The sequence below is a fragment of the Entelurus aequoreus genome, linkage group LG16 (genome assembly GCF_033978785.1).
Source record: "Entelurus aequoreus isolate RoL-2023_Sb linkage group LG16, RoL_Eaeq_v1.1, whole genome shotgun sequence".
Lineage (NCBI taxonomy): Eukaryota > Metazoa > Chordata > Actinopteri > Syngnathiformes > Syngnathidae > Entelurus > Entelurus aequoreus.
The window spans coordinates 15,112,140-15,140,113 of NC_084746.1; the positions used below are offsets into that span (position 1 = coordinate 15,112,140).

Sequence of the window (27,974 nt, forward strand, 5' to 3'; positions counted from 1 at the left end):
ATCAGACTGCGTGGTCGGTAGTAGTAGGTTTCAGTAGGCCTTTAAGTGATAATGGTTCTGGCGAGTGTTATTTTGATTCTTTTGTGTGTGTGTGTGTGCACCCTCACATTGATTGCGAACTAGTCGGTCGCCCCACATTGCCCAATTGCCAAAAGCAAAAACCGGCCCCGGGGAATTCAGTTATAACCTAGTAGGTAATATTTGGCACTTGACACACATGAGTAACAAGTAGAGATGTCATATAATCAAAATCTCACGGTACGATATCATTGTGGAACATATTGCTCAGATATTCCAATCATGTTAATTACTACAAACATGTATTTTTAAGTGCAAATAATCGTGTAGGAACATCCACTGTTTCAAGCAAATAGCTGACAATTTAACTTTTTATAATATAAATACCTCAAAAAAGTTTCAATTATCTCTTCCGGGTGATGGTTTATCAAGTAGCTTCTCATATTTCCCGCAATGTGCTGAGTACACGCTCTGGGTACGATTGAGACGATGGTAGCGATTTAGTACGCAGACCTCGTCCGCCAAAGATAGTTTTGTTTTCGTCAGGATTTGTTTGTTTGTCAGCAACATAACTCCAAAAGTTATGGATGGACTTTGATGAAATGCTCAGGAAATGTCCATAAAAACAATTCTACTCTTCTCTTGCAGGCTTCCTCTTTCTCTCCCCTTTTCTGGGTTCCACACCCCCACCTTCCGGTCCTGCCCTCTGGTCAAACACCGCTCAGAGGATTATGGGAGATGCAATTAATTTTTAGACCGGCCAATGCAAAAGCGCCAGAAAAAAACTACACTCACTAAATTTTCTTTTCATACCGTCAGACGTCACCGCATTATCGTGACGATTTTGAAACTACTCCGGTTTTGTAGATACCGTTACACCCCTTGTCACCAGACTACGATATGGGGAAGTTAACTATCCAATTTATATCGAGCTCGGATCATTCCTGCTTTTAGATTGATAGTGACATCAAGACATATTGAACAGTTACTTTGCAAGTAGGACATTGCACGGATATGGCAGAACAGTCTGGGCAGGAAAGAGGTAGTACAGTGAGAACATGTGGTTGTGTAGCCAAATTGGACTTAAAGCACTGCATGGTCATGTGAAGCTTTTGACCACATATGTGGCACAGTCTTCTGGAGACTTTGAGACTTACTTTGTCACTTGTTTGTCCATATGTAACTTTACCAATCAATCAATCAATCAAAGTTGATTTTTAAACCCCATAATCACAGGTGCCTCGAAGGGCTCCACAAACTGCAATGACATCCCCTGATCTGAACCCACTTCTGGGCAAGGAAAAACTCAAAACCTGAAATTGGAAAAAGCAGAAACCTTGGGAAGGGGCCGCAGATGTGGGGACCCCCCTCCAGGGTGACCGACTGCAGTGGATGGGTACAGTTATTGAATTATTTATGATGATGTGAGAGTCAAGTCTATTGGAAGGTTAGCAGAGGGTCGTAGAGGGATCTTCTTGCATGTACCCAAGTCGACAATGTAAAGACGTCACCGCCCAATGCATAGAAGAGTGGTCTACCTCTGGTCAAAATTTAGAACAGCTGACCCCTGCTCCAGATTGGTACCTATCTGGGGATTATCCGTGGCTACCTGGTAACCTCTCAATGCAGGAGAAGGGGGCAAAAAAAGAGAAGTGGCAGGTCAACTGGTCTAAAACAGAGTCTATATATAGTGTAGATTAGTTTAAAGGTGGGACTTAAAAGCCTACAGAAATGACATTTTTTTATTTAAACGGGGATAGCAGATCCATTCTATGTGTCATACTTGATCATTTCGCGATATTGCCATATTTTTGCTGAAAGGATTTAGTAGAGAACATCGACGATAAAGTTCGCAACTTTTGGTCGCTGATAAAGAAAGCCTTGCCTGTACCGGAAGTAGCGTGACGTCGCAGGTTGAAAGGCTCCTCACATTTCCCCATTGTTTACACCAGCAGCGAGAGCGATTCGGACCGAGAAAGCGAAAATTACTTCATTAATTTGAGCCAGGATGAAAGATTCGTGGATGAGGAACGTGAGAGAGAAGGACTAGAGTGCAGTGAAGGACGTATCTTTTTTCACTCTGACCGTTACTTAGGTACAAGGGCTCATTGGATTCCACACTCTCTCCTTTTTCTATTGTGGATCACGGATTTGTATTTTAAACCACCTCGGATACTATATCCTCTTGAAAATGAAAGTCGAGAACGTGAAATGGACATTCACAGTGACTTTTATCTCCACGACAATACATCGGTGAAGCACTTTAGCTACGGAGCTAACGTGATAGCATCGTGCTTAAATGCAGGTAGAAACAAAATAAATAAGCCCCTGACTGGAAGGATAGACAGCAGATCAACAATACTACCAAACACTGGACCTGTAACTACACGGTTAATGCTGTGCCGCCTGTCTAAGCCTAGCAATGCTGCTGCTAACGACGCCATTGAAGCTAACTTAGCTACGGGACCTCGTCAGAGCTATGATAAAAACATTATCTCTCCACCTACGCCAGCCCTCATCTGCTCATCAACACCCGTGCTCACCTGCGTTCCAGCGATCGACGGCGCGATGAAGGACTTCACCCGATCATCGATGCGGTCGGCGGCTAGTGTCGGATAGCGCGTCTGCTATCCTCAAAGTCCTCCTGGTTGTGTTGCTGCAGCCAGCCGCTAATACACCGATCCCACCTACAGCTTTCTTCTTTGCAGTCTCCATTGCTCATTAAACAAATTGCAAAAGATTCACCAACACAGATGTCCAGAATACTGTGGAATTTTGCGATGAAAACAGAGCTGTTTGTATTGAGATACAATGTGTCCGAATACTTCCGTTTCAACCATTGACGTCACGCGCAAACGTCATCATACATAGACGTCTTCAACCGGAAGTTTCGCGGGAAATTTAAAATTGCACTTTATAAGTTAACCCGGCCGTATTGGCATGTGTTGCAATGTTAAGATTTCATCATTGATATATAAACTATCAGACAGCGTGGTCGGTAGTAGTGGGTTTTAGTAGGCCTTTAAATGCTTCAACGGAGGTAGCATGAGGGACAGCTTTAGTATTTACTCAGATTTTGGTAAACACTATATTTAGATTGAAATTCATCCTGTCATAAACAAATCAAACAGATAAAAAAAACACGATTCATGCCAAATTTGTAGCATTAAAAAACAAATGTACAGGATACAAAGGGGTATAGCAGCAACATCTTTATGATTAATATGTACTTGGGCACTCCACAGGCTCGTTAGCAATGCAATATTTTCATCCCAACACTCTCAGTGCTCTTCCTCCTCATCAGAACCGGCAGCCTTAAATCACGACACTAATCCCTGTGAACAGTATTTTTAACTTGCGTTGGGACAGAAAGAACAGCAATAGGATTAGAGAATCAGTGAGGCGGCTGAATCCCTAACTCATGCAGTTGATCTTCTTGCATGCTAAGAGACAAGCACTGCAGCTTTTCAACCTGTAAGCACTTTTCTTATTGCTCTCCGAGAACAAGATTCTGTTTTCCTGGTGGTTCCTTGGAATATTGTTGCAATTCACCAAAAAGTGTTTTTTTGTTTTGTTTGAAAGCTGCCAAGATGGAGACTATAACACCTCGGTTGAAGTTGCTGAAGAAGCGGCGCTCCAGCCTCTTTGTTACGATCAAACGGGAAATGAGCTTTTCGAAAAGCATTGAGGAGCAGGAAGCTGAATTCCCGTTTTCCCAGGACAGTTCTATAAAGCTCTGGACGTCCATGGACAACCTGGACAATCCCGATGGACAGAAACCTCGGGGAAAAGATGCACCAAACCTGAGGAAATCCAACATAGTTAACCTCAACGTGGGTGGAAAGGTGTTCCACATCCCCAAACATTTGGTCCTCAGACACCCAAAAACCAGGATAGGAGTTCTTGCCATGTGCCAAGATCCCGTCAAGCGGCTGACGCTCTGTGACGACTACAGCGTTCAGAACAACGAATTCTTTTTTGACCGAGACCCAACGTTTTTCCACTACATCTTCCACTTTTACTGCAGCAATGTCTTGTGGGTGATGGACAGTCTCTGCCCCATCAACTTTGAAGAAGAGATGTCCTTCTGGGGCCTGAAATTGAAGGACACTCCCAGGTGGGTTATTCTTTGTGTTCTACATACTTCCGTACTTTACCAAACGTCTTGTTGCTCTTCTTCTCAGGTGCTGCCGTATTCTGTTTGAGGAGAAAGTGGATGACATAAGAGACCAACTGAAGGTCAACCAGGAGCTTATTGACGAGATTAAGCCTCACCAGGACGACTACGGATACAAGGAAATGTTTCTTGGCGGCTTCCGGAAGATTCTCTGGGACCTAATGGAGAACCCTTACTCGTCCATGTCCGCCAAAGCTTTTGCCGTGTTCTCCAGTCTCTTTGTGCTCATCTCAATCGTCTCCATGACGTTGAACACGGTGAAGGAGCTCAGGCAGTACAAACTGGCCGGCAAAACCTACATGGAGTGGGTTGAAGTGAGTTCCATCCTCTTCTTCACTCTGGAGTACTTTCTGCGTTTGCTCACCACCTCTGACATCAAACACTTCGTCAAGAGCGCCCTCAACTTTGTGGACGTGGTGGCCGTCATGCCCTATTTCATCCAGATTATGTTTGAGACTTTTGTCATCGATTCGGAGGACTTAAGCCAGAAGGAAGATTTGAAGGCCATGGCGAGGGTCAGCAAAGTCAGCAAGGTGCTCAAAGTCGTCAAGCTCATGCGCATCTTCCGTATCCTCAAGCTGGCTCGTCACTCCACAGGCATGAGGGCCTTTGGCTTCACCATTCGCCAATGTTCGGAGCAGGTAGGAGGAAGTCCCAAAAAATGACACATAGAAACTAAAAGTGAGTTCATTTTCCCTTCGACTAGACCAGGGGTCGGCAACCCAAAATGTTGAAAGAGCCATATTGAACCAAAAATACAAAAAACAAATTAAAAGTCTTATATAAGTGTTATAATAAAGACAGCACTGATGTGAATGTCTATATTAGCTATATTAGCCTACTATCAAAATGACTTTAAAAGTCTTATATAAGTGTTCAGTGTTTCCCACACATTCATTTGTTTGTGGCGGCCCGCCACGAAAGAATTACATCCGCCACAAATACAAAAAAAAATAAAATAAAATAAAATAAAAATATATATATATTTTTTTTATGTGTCCTGTCCAGCTTCTCAGGCAAATCATATAGTTGATGTAGATGCCCATACAGGCTGTTCAGATTTACTTTACAAAAGAGAAGTGTAGGATACATCTCTTGTTGCCTTATTTGTATTTGACCACTACTGTTTTCTGTTTATTTGTTACTGACTGTGGCAGGACACCTGTGCCTCTGTTTCACTTTATGTTGCTGGTAAATAATATGGTTGTAGTAGTAGGCTAAAGTTAAATTATTTAGTATGCACTAATTAAAGGGGCAGAGCTTTAAGAGACATTTTAGCTTTTATATTTTATAAAGATATATTTTTTGTAAGAACCACAATTAATAAATATATTTCAGTGAATAACTTATTGTTCAAATCTGTTTATAAATATGTACATAAAGTATTGTAATTATATTGTAAAATGGATGGATGGATGGATGGATGGATGGACGTTTAAAACAAAACTGTTATTATTAATTAGTAAGTATACATTTTTTGAGCCTTTTTAGAGAAAATCATATCATTGTAGTAAATTATGCAAATTACTCGATGATGTCATGGTGACCACGCCCATAGCCACGCCCCCACCGCCACAGGTATCTTGGCAGTTTATGGGAAACACTGGTGTTATAATGAAGACAACACATGATGTAAGTGTCTATATTAGCTATTTTAGCCTACTATCAAAATGAATATGTGTTGCAGGCTGACGCAAATCTTCGTTGACAGAAACGTTGAAATTTACCGTAATATTGGTTGTACACATTTTTACAACATTGGAAAACTTTAGTAAAATGGAAGCTTCTCAGAAGGTGAAGTGAATTATATTTATATAGCGCTTTTCTCTAGTGACTCAAAGCGCTTTACATAGTGAAACCCAATATCTAAGTTACATTCAAACCAGTGTGGGTGGCACTGGGAGCAGGTGGGTTAAGTGTCTTGCCCAAGGACACAACGGTAGCGACTAGGATGGCAGAAGCGGGGATCGAACCTGCAACCCTCAAGTTGCTGGCACGGCCGCTCTACCAACTGAGCTATACCGCCCCAAAGGTGAGATAACTCCTGGAAATGACGGTCTTAGAATGGCCAAAAGTTTAGATGTGTGTGTCCAAATTGAAGGAAACGGAAGGCTGTCTTCTTCTAATGGATTTATTGCAATATTTGCAAGCTGGCTAACGTTTGCTGTGGTCTGGAACAACATGGCACACAAACAACTGTCAGAAATGTAGCCAATATTACATACAGATAATGTGTCATGAGACATGCAAATATGAATTAAATACACAGAGGACATAAGTAAAGGAAATCAAATAAGCTCAAATATACCTACAAACGAGGCATAATGATGCAATGTGTACATACAGTCAGCCTAAATGGCATGTTAGAGTTTAGAGTTAGAGTTAGAGTTTGAGTTTATTTCGAACATGCAAGCATACAACATGATACATCACAATTTCCAGTCTCTTTTTTCAACATGTTCGAAAAGGAGTAGGAAGAAGCAGAGCTTATTTAATCCTACCCCTTTTCTTTACATAACAGTTGCTGAAACTTTTTTTATTCACTTCCTGTTCTCAATTTATTCACAATAACTCCATAGGTAATCACAATAAAAATAAATAAATAAATAATAGTAAGAATTTAATAATAATAATTGGTGAAGTAAGTCATATTTCATGTGATGAGATAAGTAAGATTACTTTAAGAATGAATGAATGGATGGATGAAATAAATTGAGAATGTTTGTCATGGTTCTTCTTCTTTGTACTTTGTAAACACTTTAAGTTTGAAGAGCTTCTTGAAGTGGATCATATTAGTACATTGTTTGATTGCTTTGCTTAATCCATTCCATAATTTAATCCCACATATTGATATACTGAAGGTCTTAAGTGTTGTACGTGCGTACAAATGTTTTAAATTAAAATTTTCTCTAAGATTATATTTCTCCTCTTTTGTTGAGAAGAATTGTTGTATATTCTTGGGTAGCAGGTTATAGTTTGCTTTGTGCATAATTTTAGCTGTTTGCAAATTCACTATGTTGGGGAATTTCAGTATCTTTGATTCAATAAATAAAGGATTTGTATGTTCTCTATATCCAACATTATGTATTATTCTAACTGATCTTTTTTGTAACACCGTTAATGAATGAAGTGTACTTTTGTAATTATTTCCCCATATTTCTACACAATAACTCAGATATGGTAGCACTAGTGAGCAGTAGAGAATATGAAGTGATTTTTTGTCTAGAACATGTTTTGCTTTATTCATTATTGACGTGTTTCTTGCTACTTTATGTTGTATATTTTTTACGTGAGATTTCCAGTTCAATTTATCATCAATCATTATACCTAGAAATTTGGTTTCATTTACTCTTTCAATTTCTATTCCGTCTATTTGTATTTGTGTTTGACTTTCTCTTCTACTGTTACCAAATAGCATTATTTTAGTTTTGCTGAGATTCAACGATAATCTATTTTTGTCAAACCATCTTTTTAATTTGTTAATTTCTTCTGTTATTATTTGTATTATCTCCTGTGTGTTCTCTCCTGAACAAAACACTGTTGTATCATCCGCAAATAATACTAACTTTAAATCTTTTGTAACTTTACAAATGTCATTTATATAGAGATTGAATAATTTAGGTCCTAATATTGATCCCTGAGGTACACCACAGGACATATTTAGCGTTGTAGACATGTGTTCGCCTAGCTTCACGTATTGTTTCCTGTTCGTTAGATAACTTCTTATCCAGTTTAAGACTAACCCTCTGATGCCATATCGTTCTAGTTTTTTGATTAAAATATTGTGATTAATTGTGTCAAATGTTTTAGTTAGATCCATAAAAACTGCTGCTGCACATTTTTTACTGTCTATTGCATTGGTAATTTCCTCTGTTATTTCAATTAAAGCCATTGAAGTTGAGACATTAGCTCTGCATCCATATTGGTTCTCTTCGAGTATTCTATTTTTATTTATGAAACTCTCTAATCTGTTATTAAACAGTTTTTCAATGATTTTAGAAAATTGTGGAAGTAAGGAAACAGGTCTATAATTTGTAAATTGATGTTTATCTCCAGTCTTATAAATTGGTGCAACTTTAGCTATTTTCATTTTGTTTGGGAATGTACCTGTTTGAAATGATAGATTACTAATATACATTAATGGTCCTGAGATCTCTTCAATAACCTTTTTTATCGTTTCCATATCAATTCCATTACAATCAGTTGAAGTCTTAGATTTAAATTTTTTCACGATTGTAACCATTTCCTCCTGTGTCACATTACTGAGGAACATGGAGTTGGGATTTCGCTCTATGGTATCATTATATTCCTCAATTGGAACTGGGTCTGGAATCCTTTCTTCCAATTTTGGTCCAATATTTACAAAATAGTTATTGAAGCTTTTAACTACTTCCTTTATGTTGTCATTATTTTTTATTTCCGTCTAAAAAGTATTGAGGGTAGTCCCTCTTTGTGCCATTTTTAATAATGCTATTGAGGATGCCCCATGTTGCTCTCATATTATTTTTGTTCCTGTCCAATAATTCACTGTAATATTCTTTTCTACATGATCGTAGTATATCTGTTAACTTGTTTTTATACTTTTTGTACTTAATTTCTGCCTCTATAGTTCTTTGTGCTATAAATTCTCTATATAGTGTATTCTTCTTCTTACAAGCATTTTTTAATCCTTTTGTCATCCATGGTTGATTATTCTTTCTCTGCTTGTTACTGAGTTGTATCCATGGACAATGTTTGTCATAAAGTATTATGAACTTGTTTAAGAAATGTTCATATGCTTCATCAACCTCTTTTTCATTATACACATTGTCCCAATCTCGCTTTTGTAGCTCAATTTTGAAAGCAGTCATCCTCTTCTCTGTGCACAGTCTTCGAAATGTCCTTTTGTCTTCCATGTTCTTCTTGTAGTTTCCATCATATATTGTAAAAACTGGCAGATGATCACTAACGTCGCTTATAAGTAGACCACTTGTAGTGTTATTGTCAAACTCATTGGTAAAAATATTATCAATAAGCGTGGCACATTGTCCTGTGATTCTGCTTGGCTTTGTGATTTTAGGATATAGACTGATGCTGTACATTGTATCAATGAAGTCATCAATAGACTTTTGCTTGTTAGGGTTCAATAAGTCAATATTAAAGTCACCACATAAGAACATTATTCTTTGACCATTGTCCATGTAAGTTGCCTTGATCCATCCTTCAAATGTTTCTATACTTGACTTAGGTGATCTATATATACAACTGATGAAAATGTTTTTGCTTTTTTCTTGACATATTTCAATGGTTATACATTCTAAGATATTATCTATAGCAAATGACATGTGTTTTACCACTTTGTAGTTCAGGTTCTTCATCACGTACACAGCTACTCCTCCTCCATTTTTGTTGGTTCTGTTGATGTAGTTTAGTTCATATCCTTCCAGATCAAAATCTATTCCTTTTTTATCATCAATCCATGTTTCTGTGACAGCAATCACTTTGAATGGTTCGTTGATGTATTCCAAAAAGTTCTTAATGTTGTTGTAGTTTGCATACAAGCTTCTGCTATTAAAATGAATAATTGACAATTTGTTATCGCATGTAATGTTGCTATTATATTGATCATCTGTATAATAAAAACAATTATTACTGATGTGGGAGAAAAAATTTGTATCTGGATCTATATCATTTTCCAAATCCTGGTTTTTGTAATCTTTGTTGCAGAAATTTTTTAGTTCCATATTTTCTTGTTCAACAATCTTTGATGTTGTTTCAATAATCTCAATAAGTGTAGGTGGATGTAATCCTGAATGTAGGTCCTCTTGTTTAGTCGTCCCTTGGAACATAGTAGTGTCGATGCTGAATTTGGGTGTTTGTTTTCTGTCAGAGTCCATTATCATCGTTGTTGTGGTAGCTGTGTAAACTTTAAAAATTGTCCAGGTCCTTGATGTCATGGACAACAATAACTCTTGCTTCTGGACTTCCATTCAGCTTGATGTAGATTTTACAGTTGGTGCTCCAAGTTCCCTGGATTTTTCCCTGCTTTCTCAAGTCGCGTGCTTTCTTGGCGATTCCAGCATTGTGTTTTGTGAGATGCTCATTCATGTACACATTTGTTCCCTTCAGCTTCTTTCCCTGTCTCAGCAATGCCATTTTAGATTTTCTGTTTACGAGTTTCACGAGCACGACTGGAGTGGCGTTGTTGTTTCTTCCGTTCAGTGGGATGCATGTTTCGATGGTATTAATGTCAATTTCAATTTCCTTTGATTGCAGAAAGTTGACCACTTGCTGTTCTGCTGAGATCATATCCATTTCATCTGGTTCACCTTCATTATTCACAGCTATCGCATAGGATCTTGGTTTAATTCGGTGCCCTGTCACGATGATATCATTCATTCGTTTGTCCTGATCCATTTCGTCTATGATATTCCTCAACATGTTGTTGTCTTCTTGAAGGGTCTTCATTCGTTTGCCCATTTCAGTGGCTTCATTATTTCTTCTGTTGTTCTGAGATTGCAGATTTTCTATATTTTCCTGCAGACTTTTCATATCTTGTTTGTGTTCTGTTGTTACTTTTCTCAGATATTCTTTCAATTCTTTCATTTCTTCATTCATTTCTTCAAGTTTTTGTAGGATCACTTCTTGATTCCCATCATGTCCTGTGTCCAACCTCAAATCTTGTTCCCAGTTGTGTTCTGTATCAGCTGACCCCGAAGGTTTCGGGATTTCAATCTTTCCTTTACCTTTTCGCATCGCGGCAGTCACTGACGTCACTGCCTCTTGCTTGTGTCTTAACGGCAGTTGCTTCTTTAGCGACTTGCTGCACTTTAACTTGTTTTTTCCAACAATTTCGTATCTTGCGCCGTTCAGAGATCAATTTGAGGTGTCAGCCTGTCAACTTATATCACTCTGCGACGTCGGGATCACTTTAAAACAGCTGTAAACTCGCCGTAGCTTTTGGTTGCTAGGCAACCGCTTTGAACTGCAGCAAGGCGCCTTTGGCTTGAGGCTAACGGCTCTCCCAACTCGCCTTCTTTCAGCGTATCAGTGCCTCTCAATTGACCAAAATCAGATTGAAGATGCCAGGGTACTCTCCTGTGGCTGTGATCGCAAATCAGTGGTCAAAATCTTCAGATTTAACAAAAAACTCCGGTAGCAAGAGCGGAGCCTTTCTCTTTTGCGTCCTTTCTCATTTTAGCATCGATTAGCTAAAATGCCTGATTAGCACTCCAACATCAACAAAGCTCACCGTAGTGCATTCACGCACAGCATAAAACATTTGGTGGACAAAATTAGACAAAGAAGGAGTGGCATAAGTTACGTCTTTCTGTGGCAGCGTCGGACAAAGTTATACATGTAAACAAACTGTTGCGTCACAGTCCACACAACCACGGCAAGTTCAAGGACCGCCAAAATTAGTAGGACAAATAGGCGCTTGCCAAATACTCTCACCAGTGAAGCATAAACTAACAATTAGGAAAGTTTGTGTCATGTTTGTCTCCCTACAGAAACCATATTAAAACTAAAAATATATATTTTCCCCCCATCCTTTTCCATTTTCATACATTTTGGAAAAAGCTACAGGGAGTTGCCGACCCCCGGACTAGATGGAGGTTTTCTTGATTTTGTTCAAGCTTTCGCGCCTCCCTGTATATCTGTGTAAAAGACAAATGGGGAGAAAACTGAACTTCAGTACTACTATTTGACCAGTACCTCAAATTACAGGCTGAAAAGAGTCCGTAGCGGATCTGGTATCTCAAATCAACGTCCCCCATTGAAATTAATTAAAATTGAAATTTTATTGGTGCCTGGCCCCTCAAAACAGCACCATGCCTTTGAAAACAAAAATATTAAAAAAAAAAAATAGAAATATTATATGAAAAACAATCAAATAGACTGCACTATAAACTACAGTAGTTTTATGAAGTAATTTTTTTGGGGGGGTATCTTCTTCTCTGTTAAACACACCATCAGCAGCTTTTCCATAATTTCATGGATAAATGTGTGCCTTTTCGATATTATTTTAACATCCTTGGCTGGCATTACTCATTCTGATACAGTAAGATACGCTAAAATTGCGTTGCCAAAATAGGGACTAGCGCATACTTGCCAACCCTCCTGATTTTCCCGGGAGACTCCCGAATTTCAGTGCCCCTCCCGAAAATCTCCCGGGGCAACCATTCTCCCGAATTTCTCCCGATTTCCACCCAGACAACAATATTGGATGCATGCCTTAAAGGCACTGCCTTTAGCGTCCTGTCTCACCTGAAACCTTCACCCCTTAACAGCCGCATGCTGTCCAGGCGTCCACTTTTCCTCCATATAAACAGCGTGCCGGCCCAGTCACATAATAATGTAGCGTTGGACGGGTTTAACAATGGTCTTTACTCCAAGATGTCAAGAAATGCTGATACGTTGTATGATCTTTTAATTGGTTTAAAGATACTGTTAATTTCAAGCACACACACAAGTGAATGCAAGGCATACTTGGTCAACAGCCATACAGGTCACATTGATGGTTGCCGTATAAACAACTTTAACACTGTTACAAATATGCGCCACACTGTGAACCCACACCAAACAAGAATGACAAACATCCGCACCGTAACACAGCATAAACACAACAGAACAAATACCCAGAACCCCTTACAGCACTAACTCTTCCGGGAAGCTACAATAACATCTACGGCTTTTGGAGCTCAGTTGCACAACTGCACACACAACAAGAAGGAGACGAAGCAGAAGAACGAAGAAGAGACATGGGGACAACGAGTACGAAGAACAAATACGCAAGCAAGTTCCAAAATGATTGAAAAAAAGAATTTCATTTCATCCAGAACAGCTCGAAGGGGAAGGGGTATGCTGCCTGCACCTCAACCCCGCCCGCAACCCTGCCCCCGCGCCCCCAACACCCCCCGCATCTCCCGAATTCGGAGGTCTCAAGGTTGGCAAGTATGGACTAGCGCTGTCATATTTGTAAAGATTTTTCTTTAATTCAATGAATATCATCCACTTCTTCTTCTCAGCACTGTCCTTCATACTCACTTTCTTCCTTCCCTAGTTAATCAGTCTTCAGCGGAAGACAACTGTAGGCCGTCGTCGACGCCAAAATAAACAATGAAGACACAAACAGAACGTAATTTCTATCACTCAACAGGCGTGGGAACCATCCATTCATTTTCTTCCGAATATCCGAGGTTGGGTCGCGGGGGCAGCAGCCTAAGCAGAGAAGCCCAGACTTCCTTCTCCCTAGCCACTTCGTCCATCTCCTCCCGGGGGATCCCGAGGCGTTTCCCAGGCCAGCCGGGAGACATAGTCTTCCCAACGTGTCCTGGGTTTTTCCCCGTGGCCTCCTGTCGGTCGGACGTGCCCTAAACACCTCCCTAGGGAGGCGTTCGGGTGGCATCCTGAGCAGATGCCCGAACCACCTCATCTGGCTCCTCTCGATGTGGAGGAGCAGCGGCTTTACTCTGAGTTCCTCCCGGATGACAGAGCTTCTCACCCTATCTCTAAGGGAGGCCCCGCCACCCGGCGGAGGAAACTAATTTGAGCCGCTTGTACCTGTGATCTTGTCCTTTCGGTCATAACCCAAAGCTCATGACCATAGGTGAGGGTGGGAACGTAGATCGACCGGTAAATTGAGAGCTTTGCCTTCCGGCTCAGCTCCTTCTTCACCAGAACGGATCAATACAGCGTCCGCATTACTGAAGACGCCGCACCGATCCGCCTGTCGATCTCACGATCCACTTTTCCCTCACTCGTGAACAAGACTCCTAGGTATTTGAAGTCCTCCACTTGGGGAAATATCTCCTCCCCAAACCTGGAGATGGCACTCCACCCTTTCCCGGGCGAGAACCATGGACTCGGACTTGAAGGTGCTGATTCTCATCCCAGTCGCTTCACACTCGGCTGCGGAACCGATCCAGTGAGAGCTGAAGATCCTGGCCAGATGAAGCCATCAGGACCACATCATCTGCAAAAGCAGAGACCTAATCCTGCGGCCACCAAACCAGATCCCCTCAACGCCTTGACTGCGCTAGAATTCTGTCCATAAAAGTTATGAACAGAATCGGTGACAAAGGGGCAGCCTTAGTTGAGTCCAACCCTCACTGGAAACGTGTCCGACTTACTGCTGGCAATGCGGACCAAGCTCTGACACTGATCATACAGGGAGCGGACCGCCACAATCAGACAGTCCGATACCCCATACTCTCTGAGCACTCCCCACAGGACTTCCCAGGGGACACGGTCGAATGCCTTCTCCAAGTCCACAAAGGATTGGATTATTCGTGGGAACCAAGTATTCTATTCTCTGCTTACGCCCGCCCTTTCCCAGTCTCCCAGCCAATCAACACACAGAACACAAATAAGACGAACATTAGCTGAGCGTAAGAGTGATGCTATCATAGACATCTTATAAGTAGACGCAGCATATGTTGCTGTGACGCAAGAAATTCGGCCGCCATCTTGAAGTGGTGATGAGGAGCCGGCGAGCAGCCTAAACTGACAGTTGACAGGTAGAAAACAAAGATGGTGTTCAGCGTTTTCCTGCTCAAATGAGCGGGACTGTTGAAAATAGGAATCGGGGGATTACTTTTCACAAGTAAGATTTAACATTAACGTACTATTGGTTGTATTTTGTGAAAAGAATATTACCACAGAGTTGAGAAGGAGCCAAAGATCTTCAATAGTACTGAAATTGTAGCCGCTAGCAAACAAGAGTATGACCACAATAGAATTGCTTGTCAATGAAATTAATTTAATTTAAAATGTCATACTTGAATAACATACAGTTGAAATAAATGATGAAGATAAAGATTGTAAAAGCCAACAGGGGTAAATGTTAGGACCACAGTCCAGATTGTGTAGGGGGTGGGGGTGTTAATATATGTTAGTTAACTAGACAATCAAATATTCAAATACTAAGATTGTTGGGTGTGGCAGTCCCCACTGCCGTGCGGGTTCTCAGGGACCATTTCAGGGAAGACATTTGCGTGAGACGGGTTTAGACTGCTTTATTTTTACACCAACAGAGTCTTTGGCTGCTTTCCAGCAGCTGCTTCGTACGTGAGTGCCCGGTTGGTTTCCCTCGTCCGCCGTCTGCTTTTCAGCAGCACGTCACCTTCGGTTGCCGTCTACTTTTCAGCAGCACGGCTCCGTCGTGCCCGTGGTAGCCGAGGATGGTTTCCTCCCGTCTGCGTCTGCTTTTCAGCAGCACGTCGCCTTTGGCGTGGTCTTTTAGCAGCTGCCTTTTCTCCGTCTTCTTCCTCCTCTCGTCGCTCTCGGCCGCGCCTTTTAACTGCCGCGAGGGGATTAGCTGATCGTGACCAGGTGCGCGATCCCCGCACCTGGTCACAATTACGGCATCGCTCTCGGCGCGCACAGTCTCGCCGCTTGCTCGCCGCCATCTTGGAGCGGGCGCCGTCGGTCCGAATCCAGTGAAACAGATTGGTAGTTTAGCTGATATAAAGACTTTCAGGTGTTTGTACACTACCGTTCAAAAGTTTGGGGTCACATTGAAATGTCCTTATTTTTGAAGGAAAAGCACTGTACTTTTCAATGAAGATAACTTTAAACTAGGTCTTAACTTTAAAGAAATACACTCTATACATTGCTAATGTGGTAAATGACTATTCTAGCTGCAAATGTCTGGTTTTTGGTGCAATATCTACATAGGTGTATAGAGGCCCATTTCCAGCAACTATCACTCCAGTGTTCTAATGGTACAATGTGTTTGCTCATTGGCTCAGAAGGCTAATTGATGATTAGAAAACCCTTGTGCAATCATGTTCACACATCTAAAAACAGTTTAGCTCGTTACAGAAGCTACAAAACTGACCTTCCTTTGAGCAGATTGAGTTTCTGGAGCATCACATTTGTGGGGTCAATTAAACGCTCAAAGTGGCCAGAAAAAGAGAACTTTCATCTGAAACTCGACAGTCTATTCTTGTTCTTAGAATGAAGGCTATTCCACAAAATTGTTGGGTGACCCCAAACTTTTGAACGGTAGTGTATATGTTTATGTTTAAGTATTTGGCAGACGCTTTTATCCAAAGCGACATACATAAAAAATACATATAAAACAATCACTGTAAACATGATCATTTAAGGGAAGAATGTAATACAAAATATCAATACAAAGTGTCAAAACAGAATAAACTCTCTGCTGCTGCAGCAACAGAGATACAGTCTATAGGTCCCTAAGATATATACATATTTAATGTATTCATACATTGTTTATGTAGGATATATGCATGTATATATAACCTAATCATATTGTTTCTTCAATTTAAAAATAGCTGACCGTTTCCCCCCCCCTTCTCTGGGATTATATTCCCAGTTTTGATCTTGGACGTCTGGTCACTTATAGCATATAAGAATATTCTATTACTGTTAAGCAAACTATGAATAATAAAACACGCCAAAACGTGTGTTCTTTATCATAGCTACACGTATGACAAAAAACTGTGTGGAAATCAGTGGTATTCAGTGAGATAAGAGGAATTAAATGTGCTAACAGATCATTGCTCCTGCCAAATGAATTGCACTGAGTGGAGCGGATAACCACTCCACGTACGTAACACATGCATTATCTTTAGGTGTTGTTAGCTACTAACAGCAATTTGGATAGCTGGCGTTAGCTGTCATTGAATATATATTCTATCATAACAACAACATGACTGCTAGTTGTTTGTTGCATCTCTTGGACTGTTTTGTACATAAACTTAGTAATTGTGTAAAATATAGACAATTGTCCAACAAAAAATGTGTTTTATTAAACCACTAATTGTAACATAAGCTAGTCAGTGGTGTTCTTGTGGTGTTTTTTGCTGCTTTGAAAAATGTAACCGTGAAGAAGTTGCAAACATTTTTATTTAATCTTTAAAAACTATTATTTTAGTACAATGTAGTGTTGTAACAATACCAATATTTTGGTACCGGTACTAAAATTATTTCGATACTTTTCGGTGCTTTTCTAAATAAAGGGGACCACAAAAAAATTGCATTATTGGCTTTATTTTAACAAAAAATCTTAGGGTACATTAATTATTATTATTGCAGTTAAGTCCTTAAATAAAATAGTGAACATACTAGACAACTTGTCTTTTAGTAGTAAGTAAACAAGGGCTCCTAATTAGTCTGCTGACAAATGCAGTAACATATTGTGTCATTTATCTACCTATTATTTTGTCTACATTATTAAGGACAAGTGGTAGAAAATTAATTATTAATCTACTTGATCATTGACTGTTAATATCTGCTTACTTTCTCTTTTAACATGTTCTATCTACACTTCTGTTAAAATGTAATAATAACTTATTCTTCTGTTGTTTGATACTTTACATCAGTTTTGGATGATACCACAAATTTGGGTATCAATCCGATACCAAGTAGTTACAGGATCATACATTGGTCATATTCAAAGTCCTCATACTTAGACTTCCTTTTTATTGTCATTCAAATTTGAACTTTACAGTACAGATAAGAACGAAATTTCGTTGCATTAGCTCATGGTAGTGCAGGATAAAAAAATCAATAAGGTGCAGATATAAATAAATAGATTACTGTACAGATAAATATATTGCCCTTTTGCATATGCATCTACGTTTATGGATGTATGGTATATTGTCTTTATATTCCAGTGAGTTAATCCGTTTTTGCGGGGAAATGAGGGGATTATTATGATGCATTCAAGAGTCTTACGGCCTGAGGGAAGAAGCTGTTACAGAACCTGGAGGTTCTGCTACGGAGGCTGCGGAACCTCTTTCTAGAGTCCAGCAGTGAAAACAGTCCTTGGTGGGGGTCGGAAGAGTATCTGCAGATTTTCTGAGCCCCGGTCAGGCAGCGGCTTTTTGCGATCTCCTGGCAATATGTCCAGGGACATATTTCCTGAGTTTATAAACATAATATACATTTAAAAAACATGAAAGAAGATGTTTTGATGCCCAAAAAATATCGACGTAATCATAGTGGTATTGACTAGATACGTGCCTGTACCTGGTATCATTACAGTGGATGTTAGGTGTAGATCCACCTAGGTGTAGGTCCACGTTTGTTTATATTTTGATGCCGGTGAGCTACGGTGTGTAGTGAAGCATGTTTAGCTATTCCTCGTCCTGCAGGGATGATACTTGTAAGAAACTTACTTTATTTGTCACCATGGAGACCAGGATTAGTGATTTAGAAGTCGCTAAAACACTGCCGACGGCGGATGGACGTTAGCCGCTAGCTAGCTAGCCATGTCTTAAAGCACCTCTTCCTGAGGGCGTTTCAGTGTTATAACTTCACCTTTATCTTTACTTTTTAAGCCAAAATGCTTCCGTTCTCCCTTTTCTGTCTACACACTGTGTCTGCTTGTAAGTACTCTGTGATTGTGCGCTGCCGAACATGCTCCTCTGCTTGTAAAACCAGCAATGTCATGACGCGACGATGATGAGGGCGCGGGGGTGAGGGACCGGTATGTTTCAGAGGCGATATGGTACCGAAAATGATTAATTAGTATCGCGGTACTATACTAATACCGGTATACCGTACAACCCTAGTACAATGTTTCACCCCCCCCCCCCCCCCCAGAGTACAGTACTGCACTAGGCACATACAAACTGCATTTGTATGATTGCCAATCCTTAACCCTGCAACTGTCTCTGATCTTTTAGGTGTGTTGTCTGTTTCTCTTCATCGCCATGGGCATCTTCACCTTCTCAGCTCTCATGCACTCCGTGGAGGTGGACCAGCCTGGGACGCCATTCAGCAGCATCCCGGATGCCTGGTGGTGGGCAGCGGTGAGGACAAACCTGCTAGTTTGTCGAGTTCTTGGATTTGCCGACTTGCAGTACAGTATTTTTCCGACTATAAGGCGCACTTAAAATCATCAATTATTTTCGCAAAAATCGACAGTGCGCCTTGTAACCCGGCATCATTCTGGTTGTGCTTACTGATCTCGAAGCAATTTTATTTGGTACATGGTGTAATGATAAGTCTGACCAGTAGATGGCAGTCACACATAAGAGATGTGTGTAAACTGCAATATGATGGCAGTAAACAACACAACTTTAAACGTTCCATTGAAAATATAGAACATTACACGCGGCATTAAAAAATCTGTCAAAATGTTTTAGTACGACTTCGGTAAGCTATGAAGCCGCACCGCTTGATTGATTGTCGGCACATTAAACATACAAGTATTACTAGGGTGTGTGTATAAGGACCGCAAAATGGCACCTATTAGCAGACATATTATCTGGTGTTTTGTTTCGCAATATTATCCAAAACCAACTTTTCTTACCTTCTGGTACCTGTTGATGTGTATTTGGGATCTGCATAAGTCCTGAAAATGTGCGCGCATCCGCCATTGTAGTCCGTGTCGACACCGTAGTCATAAGTTTCTTCTTTTTCTCTATCTTCTTGTTATGGGACATTCATCTTCCGCTGTTGCCATTTCTAATATAAAGTAGTGTAAAGTTCTTACTTATATCTGTCAGTAAACTCGCCATGAAAGCGCTAAAACATACCGGTGTAGTGAATTTACATTATTCACCCAAGGAACTTTAGTTATTAGAGTGTTCCGGTTGGAAGGTTTTTCACAGGACACATTTCTGGCGTTGTTGTTGCACTAGTGAGCCACGGATGAGGAGATGCTGCTCCGTTATTGATTGAAGTAAAGTCTGAATGTCATTAAAACAGTTAGCTCCATCTTTTGACACTTCTTCCACTCCCGTCCTTGCACGCTACACCGCTAGAACAAAGATGACGGGGAGAAGACGCTGTCGAAGGTGAGGCACGTAAATAAGACCGCCCACAAAACGGCGCATCCTGAAGCGACCGTCAGAAAGCGGCTTGAAGATGATCTGTAAAACATCATCTATGCAACATTTTGACCAAAGAAACACCATCACATGTTATGTAGACCACAAGGAAGTCTTTTACATTTAGAAAAAAATCATAATATGACCCTTTAAAGGCCTACTGAAAGCCACTACTACCGACCACGCAGTCTGATAGTTTGTATATAAATGATGAAATCTTAACATTGCAACACATGCCAATACGGCCGGGTTAGATTAGTAAAGTGCAATTTTAAATTTCCCGCGAAATATCCTGCTGAAAACGTCTCGGTATGATGACGTTTGCGCGTGACGTCACGGATTGTGCGGACATATTGGGACACCGTTGTGGCCAGCTATTAAATCGTCTGTTTTCATCACAAAATTCCACAGTATTCTGGACATCTGTGTTGGTGAATCTTTAGCAATTTGTTTAATGAACAATGAAGACAGCAAAGAAGAAAGCTGTAGGTGGGATCGGTGTATTAGCGGCTGGTTGCAGCAACACAACCAGGAGGGTTTTGAGTTGGATAGCAGACGCGCTACCGTGAGTACGCAGCTTTGGCTTCCAAACATTTGATCGCTTGCCCGTACGTGCGTGCCGCTATGTGCATGTCACGTACGTAACTTTGGGGAAATATATGTGCTGTATGAACTTTACGGAGGTGAACGGTACTTTGGGCTGTGGGATTGAGTGTGTTGTGCGGGTGTTTGAGTTGTATTGGTGGGTTATATGGACGGGAGGAGGGAGGTGTTTGTTATGCGGATTAATTTGTGGCATATTAAATATAAGCCTGGTTGTGTTGTGGCTAATAGAGTATATATATGTCTTGTGTTTATTTACTGTTTTATTCATTCCCAGCTGAATATCAGGTCCCACCCGCCTCTCACAGCATCTTCCCTATCTGAATCGCTTCCACTGCCCTCTAATCCTTCACTCTCACTTTCCTCATCCACGAATCTTTCATCCTCGCTCAAATCAATGGGGTAATCGTCGCTTTTTCGGTCCGAATCGCCCTCGCTCCTGGTGGCCATGATTGTAAACAATGTGCAAAGATGAGGCGCTCCACAACCTGTGACGTCACGCTACTTCCGGTACAGGCAAGGCTTTTTTATCAGCGACCAAAAGTTGCAAATTTTATCGTCGATGTTCTCTACTAAATCCTTTCAGCAAAAATATGGCAATATCGCAAAATGATCAAGTATGACACACAGAATGGATCTGCTATCCCCGTTTAAATAAGAACATTTCATTTCAGTAGGCCTTTAATGCGCCTTATAATCCGGTGCGCCTTTTGTATGAAAAAAACCCTGAATAGATCATTAATCGGCAGTGCGCCTTTTAATCTGGTGCGCCCTATGGGCCGAAAAATATGGTAGTCCTTTTTTTCAATTTTTAAATAAGGCCCAAATGACCAGTAATCATAATTAGTAATGTCGTTCTTAGTAACACGTTCATGTTCACAACTTCTACAGCTGTGAGGACGTCAACTGTTTAGAACATAAACACATTCACACTGAACAATATATAATCGCAACATTTTGGGGTTTTTTGTTCCCATTTTTCTTTGGCTGGAAGATGTCACACCAAAGGCCAATTCCTCCTAAATATTGTTGACAAATCTGTCTTTGTGAGCACTTTTGAAGACGCGGATTAGACAGCATGATAATTGTGTACCTTAGTCTGACACTATAAAATGTGCAGTTTTACAGTACAGTGGAACCTCGATTTAGGAACGTAATTGGTTCTTGAAAATGGTTCGCCAACCCAAACGTTCGTAAGTGAAACATATTTTCCCATAAGAATCAATGTCAACATGAATATTTGCTTCTAGCCTCGACAAAAGTCACCATTTTATATAAAAAATGCACACTGTGAAGACACTATAATTAGAGATGTCCGATAATATCGGCAGTCCGATATTATCGGCCGATAAATGCTGTAAAATGTAATATCGGAAATTATCGGTATCGGTTTCAAAAAGTACAATTTATGACTAAAACGCCGCTGTACGGATTGGTACACGGACGTAGGGAGAAGTACAGAGCGCCAATAAACCTTAAAGGCACTGCCTTTGCGTGCCGGCCCAATCACATAATATCTACGGCTTTTCACACACACAAGTGAATGCAACGCATACTTGGTCAACAGCCATACAGGTCACACTGAGGGTGTCCGTATAAACAACTTTAACACTGTTACAAATATGCGCCACACTGTGAACCCACACCAAACAAGAATGACAAACACATTTCGGGAGAACATCCGCACCGTAACACAACATAAACACAACAGAACAAATACCCAGAACCCCTTGCAGCACTAACTCTTCCGGGACGCTACAATATACACCCCCCGCTAAATTAATAGAAATAGGCTAGATGAATAAATGAACACTGAATCAGCATGCTAAATCAAACTATAACCTACATTCTTGTATGACAACAGAATGGCTAGCAGAACAGAAGGCAGAGGAAACTACACGTTTGGATTTAGTATTTGCTAGTGTGGCCTCAATAGCCCTGCTGTAGTGTGTAGCATGCTGGGAATGATCTGTGCATGTGATGGAAGAATGCACTGCACATGGAGGAATGCACAGTACAGGGTTGAAATTCTACTGAATTTGCATTAAATCAGGTTGTTTTAGCTAATAATCATGCTGCAAGATCTAGCATGTTGCATTCAATGTTTATTCCCTTTAATTCTCATGGAAAGTTTCCAACTTTGAATATTCCCGGAATTTTGCAACCCTACTTCTACTCCTCACAAAATGTAACGTCAGGGGCCCGCCTCTTTAAAAATGGTGTGTACAGGAAGTGATCTCATCAAAATGGCAGCCAGCAACACACAAAAGGAATGAATAAAAAGAATGAAGAGACCGCACACCGAGGCATATTTGGACCAATTGAAACCTTTGTAGACCTATAGAAGTGTTCGTGAATGGAGGTTATACAGTATTAGGAGAGTTCGGGGTGTCAGAAAACCAATCAGTGTCTGGTGTCACATCTTTGCATAAAGTTGTTAAGATTATGGATAGTGGCCTGTGGAACGCTAGTCCAAAGTTCCTTTATATTGACAGAAATTATTTTGTGAGTTAATGAAAAATAGCGATCTCGTGACTGTAGTATCGACCATATTATGATGCTTTACGATTGTATTATTTGTATCGATCCGCCTACCTTTGTTTACATTCGACAGCTTAGCGGTTAGCGGTGCTTTTTTGTTTCCTCCTACGGTGTCTAGTGTTCCAGGTTAAGCTTAGAAACTTTGTTTATTTGCCGCCATGGAGGCTGGGATTAGTGCCTTGGACGTGGCTTTGCACTGTGGAGGGACGTTAGCCGCTAGCGAGGACGTTACATTGCATTGGCGTAGTGGTTAGAGTGTCCGCCCTGAGATCGGTAGGTTGTGAGTTCAAACCCTGGCCGAGTCATACCAAAGACTGTAAAAATGGGACACATTACCTTCCTGCTTGGCACTCAGCATCAAGGGTTGGAATTGGGGGTTAAATCACCAAAAATGATTCCCGGGCGCGGCCCCCGCTGCTGCTCACTGCTCCCCTCACCTCCCAGGGGGTGATCAAGGGTGATTGGTCAAATGCAGAGAATAATTTCGCCACACCTCGTGTGTGTGTGACAATCATTGGTACTTTAACTTAACTTTTTAACTTTAATTGAGGACGCATTTGTTCGTTCGTCGCTTTCAAATTTGCGGTACACCACTTGACCGTCTCATCAGCATGCATTATCACAATTGTCTGCCAAATTCATCTTTTATATCGCATATTGTCTAAATCAGCACTGAAGATAATCACTACATCTTAGATGCGGGGGGTGTATATTGTAGCGTTAAGAGTTAGTGCTGCAAGGTGTTCTGGGTATTTGGTCTGTTGTGTTTATGTTGTGTTACGGTGCGGATGTTCTCTCGAAATGTGTTTGTCATTCTTGTTTGGTGTGGGTTCACAGTGTGGCGCATATTTGTAACAGTGTTAAAGTTGTTTATATGACCTGTATGGCTCTTGATCAAGTATGCCTTGCATTCACTTGTGTGTGTGAAAAGCCGTAGATGTTATGTGATTGGGCCGACACGCAAAGGCAGTGCCTTTAAGGTTTATTGGCGCTCAGGACTTCTCCCTACGTCCGGCGTTTTAAAAGTCTTAAATTTTAGTTTTTGAAACCGATACCGATAATTTCCGATATTACATTTTAAAGCATTTATCGGCCGATAATATCGGCAGTCCGATATTATCGGACATCTCTGATATGGATATTTTTATATTGTACTTATATTTATTTACTTTTCTGGTTCATTGTTCTGATATGTAAGTTCAAGCGTACACACCCAAGGAAGGGTAGTACAATTTTGTACTGACATTTTTATAATCCCCTCATTATTGTTCTAGTTTTATTTATACTTTTTGTGTCCATTAATGCATTTGATTCTTACTTAATATTTGTGTATTTTGTTCCTGTATTGTTAAAATGCTCTTATGCTGCAAAGTTTTTTAGAGTGAGGAACAAATCAAACTAGTGATGTCACTGTCACATCGCATGGAAAATGTGGCACCGCCGTATGGAATGTTTACAATCAACACAACAAAACTACAATTACAGCCAATATTTAAGAAGAATTCCCACCAATATAGTACCGTATTTTCCGGACCATAGGGCGCACCGGATTATAAGGTGCACTGTCGATGAATGGTCTATTTTATATATTTTTTCATATATAAGACGCATCGGATTATAGGGCGCATTAAAGGAGTCATATTATTATTATTTTTTTTTCTAAATGTAAAAGACTTCCTTGTGGTCTACATAACATGTAATGGTGGTTCTTTGGTCAAAATGTAGCATAGATGATGTTTTACAGATCATCTTCAAGTCGCTTTCTGACAGTCGCTTCAGGATGCGCCGTTTTGTGGTCGGTCTTATTTACGTGGCTCACCTTTGACAGCGTCTTCTCCCCGTCATCTTTGTTGTAGCGGTGTAGCGTGCAAGGACGGGAGTGGAAGAAGTGTCAAAAGATGGCGCTAACTGTTTTAATGACATTCAGACTTTACTTCAATCAATAATGGAGCAGCATGTCCTCATCCGCCGGAAATGTGTCCTGTTAAAAACTCTAATAACTAAAGTTCCTTGGGTGAATAATGTAAACTCACCACACCGGTATGTTTTAGTGCTTTCATGGCGAGTTTACTGACAGTTATAAGTAAGAACTGTACACTACTTTATATTAGAAATGGCAACAGCGGAGGATGAATGTCCCATAACAAGAAGATAGAGAAAAAGAAGAAGCTTATCGACTAAGGCACGGACAGCAAATTTTCAGGATTAATGCAGATCCCAAATACAGATTAGCAGGTACTAGAAGGTAAAAGTTTCTTTTGCATAACATTGCGAAACAAAACACCAGATAATATGTCTTACCTTATACACACACCATAATAATACTCCTATGTTGATGCACAGTACAATCCATCAAGCGGTGCGGCTTCATAGCTTACCAAAGTCCTACTAAAACATTTTGATGGATTTTTGAGCGCCGTGTTTAATGTTCTATATTTTCAATGGAACATATAAAATGCTGGTGTTGTTTACTTGAGTCATATTGCCATCATATTGCAGTCTACACGTATGTCTTATGTTTGACTAGAGATGATACTCGAAACCGATTTTCCCGATTGTTCAGTAAGAAAAGAACCGAGTCCTCAGACTCGAATCCCTTTTTGAGAACCGGTACCCGTTATCGAGACCACTATAGTAAAGAAAAAGAGTTGGTTCTTTATTCGAATCCCTGGGCACGAATCCCGTCCCGACCAGAAATGCCCCGTGAGACATCACAAGAAATGACGTCACGTAGCTCAGTCATTAGGCGCAGATAGGGAAAGCAGGAAAAACAATGGACCTGAAAAAGCGCTCCAAGGTGTAATAAAGTTCAAAACAAAAGGTATAATCCAATGAATAACTTTACTGAGAGATTTGAGCAGGGTACAAACACATGACCAACACTTTTACGACCAACCGGAAACATAGCAACCAGGCTAGCAACGCACCTCCTTTACGGCAGCTGTCGCAACGTTCTTAAAGCAACCGCAGCACATACATATATATACAACACATGATCTCCCTTTTTTAACTTTTGTTTTTCTTTCCTTGTAAACAAAACAAAATCACACTGTATATGTGTTGTCTGTCTAATTATAAATAATGCAGACGAGGCGTGTTGGCTGAGTTCTTGACGTTTACTTTCACAGCGTGCTCATAACCTCATTCTTAGCTGCCGGGTGGCGACATGCAACAACACTTTTCGGGGCTACGTCACTCCCGTTGCATGCTGGGTAGTCTAGTTGTTATATTCCCTAGCTCATAACATCACATCTTTCCCCCATAAAGAAAGATTTTAAGTCAATAAAGTGTATTTCTTTTTTTAGCTTTAACTTTTCATTTTTTAGCATTGTAACCACATTTGCAAACAACTTTTCTCTTCATAGAATTTTCTTTCAGTAAAGAAATAAAGTGCAAAAATGTCAAAGCATCATAACAAACAGTTATGTCAAATAGCAGCAGAAGTGCACTTTTTGGAGAGCTGCATTATTTTCAGTTTTGTGCCCAAGGGACTGATTTTATTTAACACTATATTATTATTTATACACCTATAGTGATCACAGAGACAGGTTGTTTTTGTGTTATTGTATATATTTGTTTTTCTGAAAAATCCCACTTAATATACTTTGGGTAACAACAGTCAATATTTATTTATTTTATTTTATTTTTCTAGGGGGGTAACAGTCAATATTTATTTATTTATTAAATTTGATTTTTTTCTTATATAATAAAAGTGAGCTTTTTTAAACCAAATATTGTGTATTTTTTCCATATACAACAACCTATCTGGACTCGATAAGAGAATCGATAAGGAATCGGTTCGATAAGAGGATTCGATGATAGGCTCAAACTCGATAATTTCTTATCAAACATCATCCCTATGTTTGACTGCCATCATATTGCAGTCTACGCATATCTCGTATGTTTGACTGCCATCTACTGGTCATACTTCACCATGTACTAAATAAAATAGCTTTGAGGTCGGTAAGCAAAACCAGAATTATTCCGTACATTAGGCGCACTGGGTTATAAGGCGCACTGTCGAGTTTTGAGGGGAAAAAAGATTTTAAGTGCGTCTTATAGTCTGGAAAATACGGTAATATTTGTGTAAAGTGAAATGATTCAGATGTTATAACTGATACTAGTAAATTTTTCCTTTTCAAAAAGCCATAAACTCCTTTTCTAAAACCAACGCTTCCCATCCAAGCTGATGGAGCGTGAGAGGTGCTGCAAATAGGAATGGTAGAAACTGCCCAAAAATACAAGTGCCAAAAAACATGTTTTTTTTCATTGGCATTATGGGGTATTGTGTGTAGAATTTTGAGGACAAAACGGGATTTACTCCATTTGGAATAAGTCTACATAACAGAATTTGGAAAAAGTGAAGCGCTGTGAATAGTTTGGTATGCACTGTAACTGTACCTCATGATCTAACCTCCGTGTTTAGGTGAGCATCTCCACCGTGGGCTACGGAGACGTGGTCCCCATCTCCTATCTGGGCCGCTGCGTGGCCTTTGGCTGCATCTCCTTCGGCATAATCCTCAACGGCATGCCCATCTCCATTCTTTTCAACAAGTTCTCCGACTACTACGCCAAGCTGAAGGAGCAAGAATACACCTTTTCCAACACCGAGCGGGCCTTCCATCTCCAGAAGCGCCTGCGGAACAAGTGCGACAGCTGCTTCACGCCGCAGGCGGAGGACTCGGACGACGAGATCCACTATCGGCCCAGCGGAAGGCAAACCCTCTCGGAGGAGGAGGAGGAGGCGCAGGAGTGAAAAAGAACGAGGAGGAAGGGAGGCGACCATATTGGAACCTCGCTAACCTGAAATGGCCTTATCACGCTTGGTGCAGGGCTCAAATTTAACC

At 40.5% G+C, this 27,974-nt stretch overlaps 1 protein-coding gene across 2 annotated transcripts in view; it reads left to right on the forward strand.

Annotated features, from left to right (window-relative positions):
• The first annotated feature begins 3,430 nt into the window (after positions 1-3,430).
• Positions 3,431-27,974, forward strand: part of si:rp71-39b20.4 (potassium voltage-gated channel subfamily V member 2) — a 25,728-nt gene continuing 1,184 nt past the window's right edge. The window contains exons 1-5 of one of the 2 annotated variants that reach the window (XM_062022233.1): positions 3,431-3,492; positions 3,601-4,135; positions 4,203-4,836; positions 18,835-18,960; positions 27,554-27,974. The exon at positions 27,554-27,974 is cut by the window's right edge and continues 1,184 nt beyond it. In XM_062022233.1, coding sequence (XP_061878217.1) covers positions 3,459-3,492; positions 3,601-4,135; positions 4,203-4,836; positions 18,835-18,960; positions 27,554-27,883 — 1,659 coding nt within the window. In that variant the 5' untranslated portion in view covers positions 3,431-3,458 and the 3' untranslated portion in view covers positions 27,884-27,974. Of the gene's footprint in view, positions 4,136-4,202; positions 4,837-18,834; positions 18,961-27,553 lie in introns of both variants that reach the window. The other variant, XM_062022232.1, reaches the window with a different exon arrangement.